The sequence below is a fragment of the Rattus rattus genome, chromosome 8 (genome assembly GCF_011064425.1).
Source record: "Rattus rattus isolate New Zealand chromosome 8, Rrattus_CSIRO_v1, whole genome shotgun sequence".
Lineage (NCBI taxonomy): Eukaryota > Metazoa > Chordata > Mammalia > Rodentia > Muridae > Rattus > Rattus rattus.
Window position 1 is genome coordinate 19,461,199 of NC_046161.1, and position 14,211 is coordinate 19,475,409.

The following is a 14,211-nucleotide window of genomic DNA, read 5'->3' on the forward strand; positions in this document are numbered from 1 at the left end:
TGCAGGAGCAAGCCCTCAAACTGCTGCCCAGCCCTCAGTTCCATCTGCTTCAAGAGCATTTCCCTCACCCCAAGTCGCAAACGCTGTACCCACTGAGTAGCGATGGCTCCTTCCTCCCTCAACCTCCCCGCTCACCTTTATTATACTTCTGGTTTCTGTCAACTTACCTATTTTAGGTACCTCACATAAGTAGCCATACGTTTGTCCTTCCTGGGTGGCTTATTTTACTTAGGAGAAGGTGTTCAAGGTTGTAGTCAGCATTGCTGTTTCTCTGCTCCACAGTCTTTACAACAGTCCACTGTGTACATAAAACAACATTTTGTTTCTCCATTCACCCACTGATGAACATTGAGTGGTTTCCATTAGCCATTCACACTCTTTATTACCTCTAGACGTTCTGGTATTTGGTGAGCTCGGGCTTGGGAGCCCCTGGAGTACGAGGTATCATGGCTAGATTATGTAATTTTACACCACAGCTCCAAGTGAAGGAGGGCAAGAATGTTAAAACTGAAAAGATATGGCTAGCACTAATCTTACTTAGTTTTATCTGCTATGTAAGAGAAAGAACAGGGTCTCCTGGTGCCAATTCAGTACTCTGAACAATGGTTGAGCATTTGTGGTATATCATTAGAGAGATAGAAGATTTTGCAGAGCAAATAGTAACTGATATTGGGAAAACATGGGCAGTTCCCCTTACCCCAAATGCCTGGGCCAGAAGGTTAGCCATTGTTGACAAGCTAAAATCCATAATCCCCTGACTCAGGATCCTTGGAGACTCTTGGCTCAGCTGCTGCTAATGCCTCCTTCCACATCAGTTGTTCTCTGCGCACAGCAACTCTGCATGTGGAGATTGCTCTCTCTGTCTCCTGAGGGATGTGTGCTCAAATAGTCAAAAACCACTTTTCTTGCCAAATAATACTCAGTTTCTTCCATAGCTCTGGCCCACAGCTTTAAGTCTTCATCAATCATGCCTAGTTTCTAGAATGGGTAGCTTTTTCTCTTAACCCACTTGTCTACTTGTCTTTCAAATAAGGCGAGACTTAGGCCTTTCTGACTAATTAACATGGGGTCAGAGGGGCCACACAACCTTCTGGAGGATTCTGCAGTTGGGCTCTGAGATTTGATCAGGTGAGCTTCCTCTGGTGCTCACACAGTTCTGAAGTCATTTGGGCAGTGAGGTTCAGCATCAACTCGCCGGATGAAAGCCGGTGCCAAGGAGGTAGCAGACAAGAGAAAGCAAAATTTTGCAGAAATCTGCATGTTTACTGGCCTCATCTTTTGTTTCTTACAAATATTTCCTGATATTGAGAGATGCTGGGCAAACATAAGTGAGCTTAGCTCACCATGGGAGACTTCTGGATGATGTGTGGACAAGCCTAATATTCCCATGTAAATAATTTCTAACATAGTATTCAAATGCGTGTGTGTGTGAGTGTGTGAGATTATCCCCAAATTTACATGAAAATGCTGAGGACTTAGAATAGCTGAAACAACTGTTAAAAGAAGAAAGAAGTAGGAGAGATCAGTCTACTTCTATAGCTATAGCTATAGCACTGTGAGCTCATATAAGGCCAAGACATACTGGTGTTAGTCATTGATGAAACACTTAGGCAGAGTCTAGAGACATACTCACAAAAACATACCCAGCCATATTTAAACAAAGAAAGTAAATGGAAGAAACCCATTCTTTTCAACATTTGTGGTGGAGTGACTTGGTAGCTCCAGGTAATAAGTTAAACCAATCACCAATATACTAGACCCAAACCTTATAAATTATGCAAAAAAAAAATCAAGTCAAAATTGATCACAGCCTTTCATGTGAAATGTGAAAAACAGGCCAAGCAAGTAGTTTGCAAAGTATTAAGCATATATATTTATTTTATTTACTGCAATGAATCTTGGTGCCTTTCTGGATAGTAAGGAAAATTTTAATATTAAAGCCATGTTTATTACAGTCTAAGTACTGTGCTAAACCATGGGAAAATTCCATCAGTAGAATTTTGTGAAGGAAAAAATACATAGAAAAAAGCCTGTAGGAAAAAATATCTGGGACCTAGCACTGTTCAAAAGTTTTGAGACTTAACATCAAAAGCACAGTCTCTAAAGGAAACCAGGAGCTGAGGGTCTCATCAATAGAGTGCACACGAGCTCTCTGGGAGAATTTCTGAACATGCTGGGGTGGAAAAAAAATCAGAATTAGAAAACAGGAGAAAGCTGTGTGATAGTACAGGCGATATTTCATTACATGAAAAGAAGGTCAACATTATTACCTATCAGGAAAATGCAAATCTAAGTCACATTGAGTCATTGCTACTCATATACAGAAATGGATTAAAAGATGCAAATGTTAAGTGATGGTTAAAAGGTGGAAAATTCCATATTACTGCTGGAAAAAAGTGCCACATGGTTTAGTCACGTTGATCGTGAGTATCACAGTTTCTCACAAAACTGAGTGGGCACTTGTCATTCTTGGCATTTGTTCCCTGAGTCAATGTGCACAGCAGTCTTATTTGTTATAAACAAAAAGAAAAGAAAAAACACAAACGCAATCGAGCAAGCAAACAAATGAATAAAACAGCTCAGACATCCTTCCCTGGGGGATGTTTGTACAGTCAGTGTATATCTACGTTAGGGAATTCTGCACGGCCATGAAGAGGAACAATCTCTTGAGCCAATAACTTGCATGGAGACAGAAGAAAATGTCCAAGAGCACATCCAGTCTCAAAGGCTTCATTTTATACCATGTACACACAAACTGTGATGCTGTTAACAGAATCTTCCTGAATAATAAGATCATAGACGTAGTTGACTTCTGGTTACCAGTCATTCAGGATACAAGAGTCAGAGTGATTATGGCTGTAAATTAAGGGCTCGAGAAGCTGAATGGTGTGCATGGTGTTAGCACAGTTTTGTGAGTTGATTGGTTATAGAAATGTACAAACATGTGTGACACGCACACACACGTACACACACCATTTATTTATGTACAAATTGGTGAAATGTGAATGTGCTTTGTGGACAGCATTCCTGTGTGTGCCCTGGTTTTGATATTTTACTATGCTTACACAATCTATATACACCTCCCTGTGTGTTTACACCTTCTGATGAATCTACTAATTAGCTAAAAATAAAATATAAACTATAAAATATAAATAAAATGTAATATTAGGTAGTAGTAGATTATTTATGAACAACTTTTTTTTGTCATTGAGACCAGAGCAGCTTATTTAATGAACCATAAAAACACTTCATATAAAATTTAAACACATCAGTCACATATGTGCCATTTGATATGTGTGTGTGTGTGTGTGTGTGTGTGTGTGAGAGAGAGAGAGAGAGAGAGAGAGAGAGTTGTTTCTTCTTTATACTCATCAAAGAGGTGGTATTCACTGATTTCTTTGAAATTAATTTGAGAAACTAAAGATTTCTGTTCTTACCTTTTTGCCTACATTCACGGTAACTCATCCCAAGAGCCTGCTGATGTTTTTCTGTCCTCAAATACAAATTATTTTCTTAGGCTGATATTATACACCCCAAATTGTAAAACACTTTATCTCTTTCAAAAGCATGCGAATCAAACCACTGGTGTTTGAATTTGGTCCTCGGAGTTCTTAGCATCTGTTGTTTCCTGTGTCAAAAGATCCCCAGCATAGCACAGTTTGTGGCCGAATAGAAAGGTATTTAGAACAGGTATCTACTATTCTTTATTCTATTGTCAGTTTTTAATTTAGGTCATATATTAAATTCCTGGTTGGGAAGACAGAACAGAAAGTTCCATGAAGAATGTTCTGTGAGGGGCCCACAACGTTCTCTAGGAACTCAGTTTGTGAGTCTGACTTCTTCTCTTGGGATGAAGGAAATGGTTTGGCCATAAAATTCCCATTAGCCACAAAAATAAGCAAAATTGCCTGCAGGATTCATGCAGGTAGAGCCTTGAAGAGTAATAAAACCTGGGCTAAATGAACTCTTAAGGACACGATTTAAGCCCTTGAATGGCCAGTTAGACTTTATGTTTATTCCTCTGACTATACTTCCATATGTTTCTGGAGAAGTTCTGAAAAGTGGCTCATTAAAAAAAATTGTATTGGACTGGGGTGATTTGGGGCTTATTGACCAAGGCCAAGGGTGGGGGTGTCCTGTCGGAGACCAGGAACAGCGAAGAATGGCAGGTCTGTCTGTACTCTTTCCCTCTGCCTGCCACCTAGGAAGAAGTGACTTCAGAGACCCCAAGTCTGGCTTAAGTTAAATAAATATGACAAAAGCTTAATAAACAAAATCAAGTAAACAAACAACAACAATAATAAAATAACCGAAGAACAATAATTTCCGAGACCAAAGTTGATTTTGGGGGAAAAAAGACATACTGTTGAAAATTAAGTCATCTGCATTAATCCAGGAAAAACTTGCTTTTCTGGAGGTAAATTTAATTGGGTCCATATGCCTGAGAGCCTCAGGAGATAGAAGGTCTGAAGAATGTCACCTTTGCTGTTTTCTGTTTTCTATGGTTTTTAGGAATAGCTGTGTATAGGCGCTTGCTGTTTCATACCACCTCAATCGAGCACCGATTGGGTACTTTCTACATACACGGTGTTGTGAAGGACCCGCGATTACACCCTGTGCATGCAGAGAGAATGGCTTCCTAGATGCAATGAATGATCCGTGTGTCCTTTGGGGCGGGCAAAGGAACATTGGAGATTTGGGGAAGGAAGGCCATGTGCAAATGACAGAATGAGACCTTCTGGCCACATGTGGAGGAACCTGAGTATACCTCAGTCAGGTTGAACGTGGCTCACCAAATGTTAAGCCTTGGACTTGAAAATTTGAACAGTGGCAGATGTCGACGAAGGCTTACGGAGAGCCTTATCAGAGCCAGGAGACAGCCAGAGAGCCTGTCAGGTCAGTGTTGGTCAGGGGATGCGGCAGCTGAGCGGAGGCCAGAGAGAAGGGGCTGTAAGATACCTGTGGGCATCCAGCAGGTATGAGAGGGAGTAAAGAGGCTTTTAAAAGTAACTGGGGGCATGGAACAGGTAGGAGAGGAAGTAAGTAGGTTATGAAAGTGAATGAGGGCCCCCAGAAAAGGAAAACACAGCGATATCTGCAAGAGAAGGGCAAGGAAGTCGGGTAGCCTTGGCTGAGGTACAGGGACTTGCAGTCAGGCCTGGCAGGTTCATTGTGAAAGGGAACTCTGGGAACCTCTGCAGGGTTCTAAGAATGAGAGAAAGACCGAAACAGGTTAGGACGTAAGGTGCCAGGGGATACATTAACAGCAAGGGTAAGGCCCGGTTCTCTGCTCATTGTCAATGTGAGAAGTAAGGGTTTTAGACAAAGACGGAGAAGCCAGTAACAGCTCCTAGGGCTCCTGACAAGGCTCATGCTATTTTTACAGTCTTGGTGATTTTTTTTTAACAGTTATTTTAATAATGATAATGAAAGTGTGTGGTATTCTCTCTCCCTCGGAACAGGGTGGCCATTGAAAAGGGTTGCAACTAATGCGAAAAATGAGTTTTATTGCTTCACTGTGGCTTTAATTCATTTATGTTCTTCCTGTTCCTGTCGCGGCCATGTGTCCTCTGAGTTGACTGGATGTCTAGGCAGAGCTTCCTTACGAAAGAAATGGAAAGTACTATGAAGTTTTTCCTCGCTCTGAAAATGTTTAGTATTCCAAGAGTAAAAATACATATGGAGGGGGAGTGAGACGTTCAGGCCAATGATTCTCAACCTTCCTAACGCTGTGACTCTTCGGTGCAGTTCCTCATGCTGTAGTGACGCCGGCCATAAAGTTATTTTCATGGATACTTCATAACTACTGTTAGGCTGTGTGATGTACACATCTCTATTTTCCAGTGGTTTTTTTGGGCTCACAACCCAGAGGCTGGGAGCTGCTGAGCTGGGCTCATTTTACACTGTTTTAGACGTAAGAACACAGGCTGTGCGCGTGATGGTTTCGATTGCGGTTTCCCAACCTCGGTATGGTTGACCTTCGTCTTGGTTAATTCGATGTTGTGCCCTGTGGGTGGGAGGCTGCCTCGGGAGGTCTGCGTCTACAAGACACCTGCAGCCCCTCTCCGTCCCCATCGTGACAATCAGCAGTGTCTCCTAATGCTGCCAGAATTCCCCTGGACAGGGGCAGGGAGGAGGGAGAACAGCTGGCTTACGTGTATTGCAGGGATTTTTTTTTATCAGAAAAGAATTGATTACACCTCCTGCAGTCCTGATGGTCTTATTCAAAAGCTTGTGGTTTCTTAAAAACTGTCCATTGTCTGCAGGAAACTAATGGATACTTACAAACTTTCTCCTAGAAAATTCCTATAAAGACACTCGAAGAAGGAGAAACCCCACATTACTGAGTTCTGCTTATTTCCCATGTTCTTTAACCCCCTTCTCCCTTTCGTTTAGCAGCTGCGTCAATTATCACTTGATTTTATAAGAAGGACACTTACTTCTTTCTTTTCCTGGATAATTAGCTTCCTGGATACTTAGGCTCAATGCAGAATATTAGAAGAGGCTTATACTTGAATGTAGAGAATGTGGGTTTCACCTGGAATATGGTTTCTAGTTCATTTCACCCTTACCTCCCTGTAATTTGGAGCAGACACCGTAGACTTTCTATATATATTTTTTCACTTGTAAGCTGCATTGTCTCTAATCTTGCCTCTAGCTCTACCTATCAGAACCTTAGCAAATTGTATTATTTATTTTGTTTGCTCCCGATACTCAGGACAGATTTTTCCAGGATCACTCAGAATGGGCCCTGCAGACCCCCAGTGGCCCATAGACAGCAATGCTGGTCTACAATACCGTAGAGTCAACAATTAGAAACGTTGACTGTAGCTTGAGGGGTTTTATGCCTTTTGCAGGTAATAATTTAAAAAGCAAGCTCATACATCGTGCAATGTTTTAAATGCAATTTTTCTAACAAGTCATTGTTCCTGTATTTTATAAAAGCGCTAGTCTGAATTGGAGACAAAACAGAATAAAGTGTGTTCTTTCACTAAAGGTAATAGAGAAGCCCCTCCTGGAAACATGGTGGGAAGTTTTCACAGCCTTTCTTTTCCGTCCAGTAAGAGACAGTATAATTCGGCTCACTTTAAACTTGGTGGTAGGCAAGAGAATGTCTGACTATTCTTTGATCGGCACAAATTGTGTGGCAGATAGAATTCATTACAAAATTTTTTCAAGAGGAGATCATTCCTAAGTAATATTAAGGTTCTCTTAAAGTTTTCACATAGCTCATTGCTTGTTGATATCTTGCTCTAAGAAAACACATTTGTCTAAGAACCGGGCAATGGGGATATCTCGAGTTTAATAATTATATTCCCAAGAATCTCTTGCCTGTGAAATGGTATCGCTAACGCTGGTGTGGGAAGTCTCTGTAGCCAGTTAGGTTAGTGAGAGCATGTGGAGAAGGAGAAGGTATGGAATACATTTGCTACAGAGAGTTTCACAGATGTTTCTTGAGCCTGCTCCACCATCCACCTCCATCCATCATGCAGAGAAATCTATTGTGTGGACTCAGGCACTGCGGACGGACATGCTAACAGGGAAGTTAAGCAATGGACTTAACAATCTGCCTTTGGTCTGATTTTTCTAATGTTATTGCCCAGATTTTCTTTGCATATCCAAAAGCAGTGGAGAAACCACTCTCCCAATAGAGTTACTTGAAGCCAAGGACACTGTTGTGTTCCCTGTACTGTGGACAGCTTGTTCTGATGCCTCCGTCCTGTTCAGAGTAGAATATTCTGTACAGTCCTGTGTTCCTCCTGGGAGCTCTCTGCACATGGCCTGGCACTGCTAGGGGGTTGCCTAGCCTGCACCTCCTCCCAAACCTGTGAGACCTTTCTACCAAGTCTCATCCCTCCATGTAAAAAGCCAAGATCACCGCTTGCCCTATTGGTAGCAAACAATCGCCCCGTCTTTACATTTTTTGATCTAGTTGATGAAAATATATAGCACACCCAGAAACTCCACTGGATTGGCCAACTTGGCAGGCATTTTGTATTTGCTTAGATTTAGCATGAATGGGATTTGGTTCTCTGATTTCCCTGCCTCGATCACTTGGAACAAGTTATTTATTATCCAAACAAGCTTGTATTAGTAGATCAGACAGGCACATGGCACGTCGCTCACGAATGCATTTGCTCAGTTAGATTTATGCTAGCCCAAATCATTTTATATTACTTTTCATTGTTGAAAATTTACTGTATTCATCCCTGGTTTGGCATAAGTATTTGTAGTGCACTAAAGGTTCCTGTGGCTGGACACTTTATCTCCGTAACGCTTCATGCAAAGGAAATTAAAAAATATATAGTGAAAGCGTTCCCCAGATATGTTTCCAATCAGCTGTGTGCTCGAGTCATTTGATGTGTAGGCACCGGAGAGCAAGGAATTACTGAGTGTTTCAGCCATTCACAATGCCTTGGAAATCCAGATCTGGATTCCGAGTTTATGAAAACATCTGTTGGAAATTCCACAAGCCCTTTATTATTCTGTTACCATGAATTAGGAACACTTTGCCTCGTGCTATCTGAAAGGACTCTTGAGAGGAGGTGAGTCCTCTCTGTCTTGAACCAGATCAGCTGGTGTGGTTGGGTTGTCTAGGCTGTGTCGGAGTCAACCTCTGCAAGAGAGGGGCAGCCGCTTTACTCTGTAATGGCCGTCTCATGTTCCGTGTGCTCTGTTCAATTAAAGCTGGCTGTCTGGTGAACTCCTAAGGCAACAGTGACAGCAGGTGTACCCAGTGCATCTCACCAGGAAGTATTGGCCATAGCACACGGGATGGTAAACCCTGAATCCAGACTGAATGAATTATATGCGTTAGTTACTTCTTTGGCTTTTTCCCCAGGGCCTTAAGGCCAAACTGTTTGTCCCTGTTGTGAGGATCTGTAACCTCTAACTTCTGTTTTTGCCAGTGAATTAGTATGAACTGAGTTTGCCTATTGTCTCAACACGTAATAATGCAGACATTAGTGATTTCAGATTTGTTTGCAGTTATTACCTGAGAAAAAAGCAAAAGTGGCCTAGAAAGGCATAGCCCTTTGATTGAGTTGGGAAGTAAGCTTTGGCAAGTTTGGTCTAGTGAGAGTCATAGCTACTAGAATTTTGTAATTAATCTCTGTATTTTAATTAGCACTCTTCCTCGCTGCCATGTTTCATACTTCTCTCTTGACTTTCGGTAACTCTGAACTCTTAGAATCTCACATCAAATCCTCTTTCACTGCCTTGGTTTTAGATATGGCATCCTCCTATTTTATTAAACATAAATAAAAGGTAGTTTTATATATTTTGGCCAAGAGAGTTGAATATGGTTTGCTATCTGAAAATGTAATCTGCCAGGTTAATAGAGTCAGTTGTGAAAAATTTCATGTGATTGTGCTGGCTAGCAGATACACGTACTGTGGGAAATATTGCCATGGGTGTAGCCTTGGCTTCCGTGACATATTTAACCTCTGCTTGAAAGACAGAGGAGCCACATTCATTCTTGGATTTTTTTTTTCTCTTCCTGTCTAGGTTGTACTCATGAGGGAAGAACCTACAACAGCTCCTTCAAGTGGCAAAGCCCAGCTGAGCCTTGTGCCCTTAGACAGTGCCAGGTAAAACCGAACTATTTCCCTCTTCCTTGGCTACTTTCAGTCAATAGCGAGTGGGTCTCCTAAGAGACTGGGAAGACGGAAGGGGGAACAACTCTATCCTTGTATGTATCTGTTGTGACATTAGCCAGAAGGAGGACAGGTGCAGGGTAGGTACTGGACAGGATGTGTTTGTAGAAACACTCAGTGGAATTGTCCACCATCGTCAGCTACAGCGAAGCTGGGAAAAACGCCTGGAAGGTGTCTCTGTCCTCAGGGAGCTCACGTCTTCCTGTGAAATCGTCTAGGAGCAAAACAGTAATCTTTGTTAGCACAGTGGTTCTTAGCTTTCCTAATGCTGTGAATCTGTAAAATAGTTTCTCACGTCGTGCTGACCCCCAACCGTAAAATTATTTTCCTAACTAATTTTGCAACGGTTATGAATCCTATCGTAAGCATCTGTGCTTTCTGATGATCTGAGGCAACCCCTGTGAAACAGGGGGTTGTGACCCACGGGTTGAGAACCACTGTAATGTGAGCAGAAAAGAGCTGCCCTTAGATGAGATGCGTTTTCCTTCCTTGACTCAAAAAGATGTCGAGCGGGAGCCAAGCTGTAAGAACCACAGGTTCAGCAACTATGGAGTCCGCTGTTGTTGTTGACTGTTGTTTAATTCCCAAAGGAGCAGTTGCTCCACATGGCTCTAATCCCATGGTGCTAAGCCCTGTCAGATGCACCAAAGAGAAAATGAACAGCCAAAATACTTTCCTTATTATATAGAAATACTGAATCAAGAAATAACAGCCAGTGGCTGGTGAAGTAGCTCAGAGGGAAATGGGTTTGTGCTCCTGCAAGTCTTGTGGCCTGAGTTCAATCCTCAGAACCTTCAGTGAGGCAGAAGGGGAGCCCACACTCCAGATTGTCCTCTAGCCTCCACATTTAAACATAGCACTCATGTCCTCACACACGGTATGTCATGCCCACATATGGCCGCAAGTTAAAAAATAGGGTTAAAAATGGTAGAATATTCTCGTACTCTCTGGAGTTCCTCCTCACTTTCCCTGAATAAATTCATATTTCTTCTGCTCAAAAGTGTGCTGTTTATCTAATTTTAAATAACTTCAAAATCATATTTGTGTGGAACACTTGCTGTTAAGTGATTTTATTCCAAACCCCATTTCACCCTCTTGGTATCTGTGTTTGCAGTCAGAGGAGACTGACAGGTAGGTATAATACTGGCTGTTTGTCTCAGATCTTATTGGAGACGAATGTTGGAGATGTTGACATTTTGCTTCTGAACTCTACATTTTATGAAGTCATGTGTGGTTTTATTGTGCTGTAGGTTTTATTACACAATAGGCATTCTCAGTCATTAGGTTTCTAGTTATTTATTTCATTTTTGGCTGCTCTGTGTAGCAAGCTGTTTGTGAAATAAGTTATAAATTGAACCGACCAACGCCGAGTTTCCTTTGGACGGTAGACTTCATCAGACTCAAGGTACAGACAGGAGGAATGAGGTTTAATTACAGTGTCAGAGTCTACACTCCTGCCAAAATCTTCAGCTCCATCCTGCTCCTTAGTCGGTGACATTTCCAGTCCTGGCGGGGGCTAATTTAGAAGTCTCGGGTACAACGTTTGTGGAACAAGTCAATGATGCACACTGAGGAGTCCCGAGTAACACTGTCCAGCAGTCCTGAGGTCTTACAGCGCTGATGTTGCTGCCTTGAATGGGCGAAGATAGCCTTTCCATTAAACAGGAGCCTCTAAACAGGGGTGTTTCCTTTCATGAAGCATGCACTCTACTGTCTACCAGTGACACCCAGGGAGGACGGTGGAGCACGTCAGTGTCAGAGGTGAGGAGATGCTCCAGTGAGGAGGGCTGCAGAGGATCAGGGAGGGCGTGCTCCCCACCAAAGACGAGCCTCGCCTTTCACACCTTTCATTCGACAAGTGGGAAAGCAAGCCTCTTGGATGCACTCGCGGTGGTTCTCTTTGTGCTCCTGCCTCCCTCTTCTTTCCTCAGGGAATGAGGTCTAGAAGGATGCAGGCAAGGGTCTTTCCTGTTTCGTAGGCACTTCCTGTTGTTTGAGGTAAACACAATGATAGTCTCTCTCTGGGCCACAAAGTCACAGAGGAGCCGGTGCACTCTTGACACCTCTGTATACAGGGAATGGAGCTATTAGAGATGCGGTAAGCAGAGAGAGAGAGAGAGAGAGAGAGAGAGAGAGAGAGAGAGAGAGAGAGGGGGGGAGGGGGAGAGGAGAGGCGAAGAGAAGAGAAGAGAAGAGAAGAGAGAGAAGAGAATAGAAGAGAGAGACTCATTAATATAACGTCTAGCAGACTCTGGCATGCGGTAGGTTCAGCTAGGTTCCAGACGGGTGACAACAAGTCTGATAATCTGGTCTGTTTCCATTTGCGTCGAATTCTACGTATTTTCTTACGGTCTGTGCCAAGGGAGTTCTAATGATGAAAATTCTACATTTTTACCCACTTCTGATTTCTTAACTAGGAGAGAAAAATCTGGAGATCACAATGAGAAATTCCTGTTGAGAATTCCCCTGAGGCAATCACCGTTTGGGTTGCCAATACGGAAGGAGAATTGAGCCTGCCTCACAGCGTTGCTTCAGCTATAGGGCTAAAGAAAACATTTTAAAATGAGCATTGCCGGTATTTGAGGATTCTTTCCCCCAATTGTGAGAAATGCTATAATAAATTCTAGTAGTGGCACCCTCAAGCCAGGCAAGATACGAAAACATTTAAAATACAACTTCCCGTGTGTATGTGGGGCACACATAAGAAAGAAAATAACTTTGTTATGAGATCATAATACCTGCCTTCAGTCTATGTTACTCTAGATCCAATTTGAAATCAAACTGATGAGAATACGAATTCATTTAGAAAAAGTGGGTGGAGACTATAGTAGGGACTCGACAATTTCAAAAGATGTTTCCCTTGACACTTGTCCTGGTGGTGCCCACTAGTGACCCCAGCACTCAGGAGGCAGAGGCAGGAGGGTCTGTCAGTTCAAGACCAGCTTGGGATACCTGTGATTCCCATTTCAAAGAAAGAAATGAATGACCAAAACCCCAACTTCAAATGTCATTGAGATACCAAGATCAGTTTGCTGGTGACTCTCCTGATTTCATCATTTGAACCTACACTAATCTGTCTTGACATACTCAAATATGAAGTTAGAAATAATTTTCTCCAGTCTTTTCATTTACCGATGGAGGGGACTGAGTCCCGGGTTCTACTCGAGTCCCAGTGGCACTTGTCAGACTGTAGAACTGGCGACTGTTTCCCTAGAAGGTGGGAAGGATTTTTCTGGACACAAGTGTAGGAGTTCTGATCCTCCCGTGTGTCTGTAGTTAATGGCTAAGGATGTAGTAACCATGTTGGAAAACCCAGCCATTAAGGACAACTTAAAACAGTTATGAACACCCAGCCAGGACTGTGAGATGCTCATGGTCAGCAAGGAGATCTTTTGAAACAGATTTAAAGGAAAAAAAAACACAGGACCAAAGCCATGATGGGACAAATAACATGTAAATCAGGTCCGAAGCATCCCCTCTGGTGAGCTGGATCTTTTCTCATTTGCATCTTCCCTTCCAGGCCCAACAACCTACCTTGCATTTTGGGGGGGGGGTTGGATTTGTCTAATTTCTTGACTGTTTCCCTAAAGAAGTAACTCAAGTGATAATTCTGGGCTGACTTACTTGTGACATTCTGTTTTCCAGGAGGGCGTGGTCACAGAGTCTGAGGTGCGTTGTGTTGTTCATTGTAAAAACCCCACAGAGCATCCAGGAGCCTGCTGCCCTACCTGTCCAGGTAATGCTCAAGAAAGGGAAGCCGATTAGGTTCCCGGTGAAGCACAGTGCTGTTGTCATTGCCGTGTTTTTATCAAGAATACATCATTTCCCTCCCCTATCCAGGCTGGACTTTACATCTGCACATGTAATGAGCTTGGAGAGGAAGCTTCTTTGAGTAGCAATAGCTGATGGGCTCTTGTGTGCCCAGTATGAAAGGAACTATGTGCTGTAGGTCTTGTGGAATCTATAAGCTCAGAGGTCTGCTTTCCACTCTAGGCCACAGGTAATGCTTATTTTGGAAGGAAGGACTATGGCTTTCCTTGCGATCAGCATTTTTTTTTTCAACTTCTTCCCATAGCAATACCTCCTCAGCCAGAGTGTGTCGCGATGATGAGGTGGCCAGATGTTTTTTGAAAGTGGAGAACTGGGTCCCACATGACTGTAGTTTGGAGTTTTGTTGGTTTCAGTTTTCAGTGTGGTTTAACAAGCTGGGCCTGCTATCCTTCTGCCGAGCGGATAGCAGAGGAAGCCTTTTCTGGTGGTGGGAGGGTTCCTGTGTCTTCACTTGCTCTCTCAGGAGAGCCTGGGGATTTTGAGGTGAGAGATGTTTTTCCTGATCTTTTAAGCCTGCGGCTGATAGTCTCAGACAGGTGTTTTGTGTTTTCTCTGAGCCTTTTCCTCACTGGTGATGCTACTCACAACTACTGTTCTTTGTGAGGTAGCAGGCAAAGGGCTGGCTACTCAGAAGCCCCCTTGTGGGATGTTCTGCAGAGAGGGTCCTTCCTCCACATGTCAGTCCCATTGAAACCCACAGTTTCCCCTGCTGCTAGTTTTTTTT

At 42.9% G+C, this 14,211-nt stretch overlaps 1 protein-coding gene across 1 annotated transcript in view; it reads left to right on the forward strand.

The window, feature by feature from the left end:
• Positions 1–14,211, forward strand: part of Bmper (BMP binding endothelial regulator) — a 245,062-nt gene that overhangs the window by 45,844 nt on the left and 185,007 nt on the right. Inside the window, exons 4-5 of the mRNA XM_032909288.1 lie at positions 9,508–9,590; positions 13,302–13,392. Coding sequence (XP_032765179.1) covers positions 9,508–9,590; positions 13,302–13,392 — 174 coding nt within the window. The remainder of the gene's footprint in view (positions 1–9,507; positions 9,591–13,301; positions 13,393–14,211) is intronic.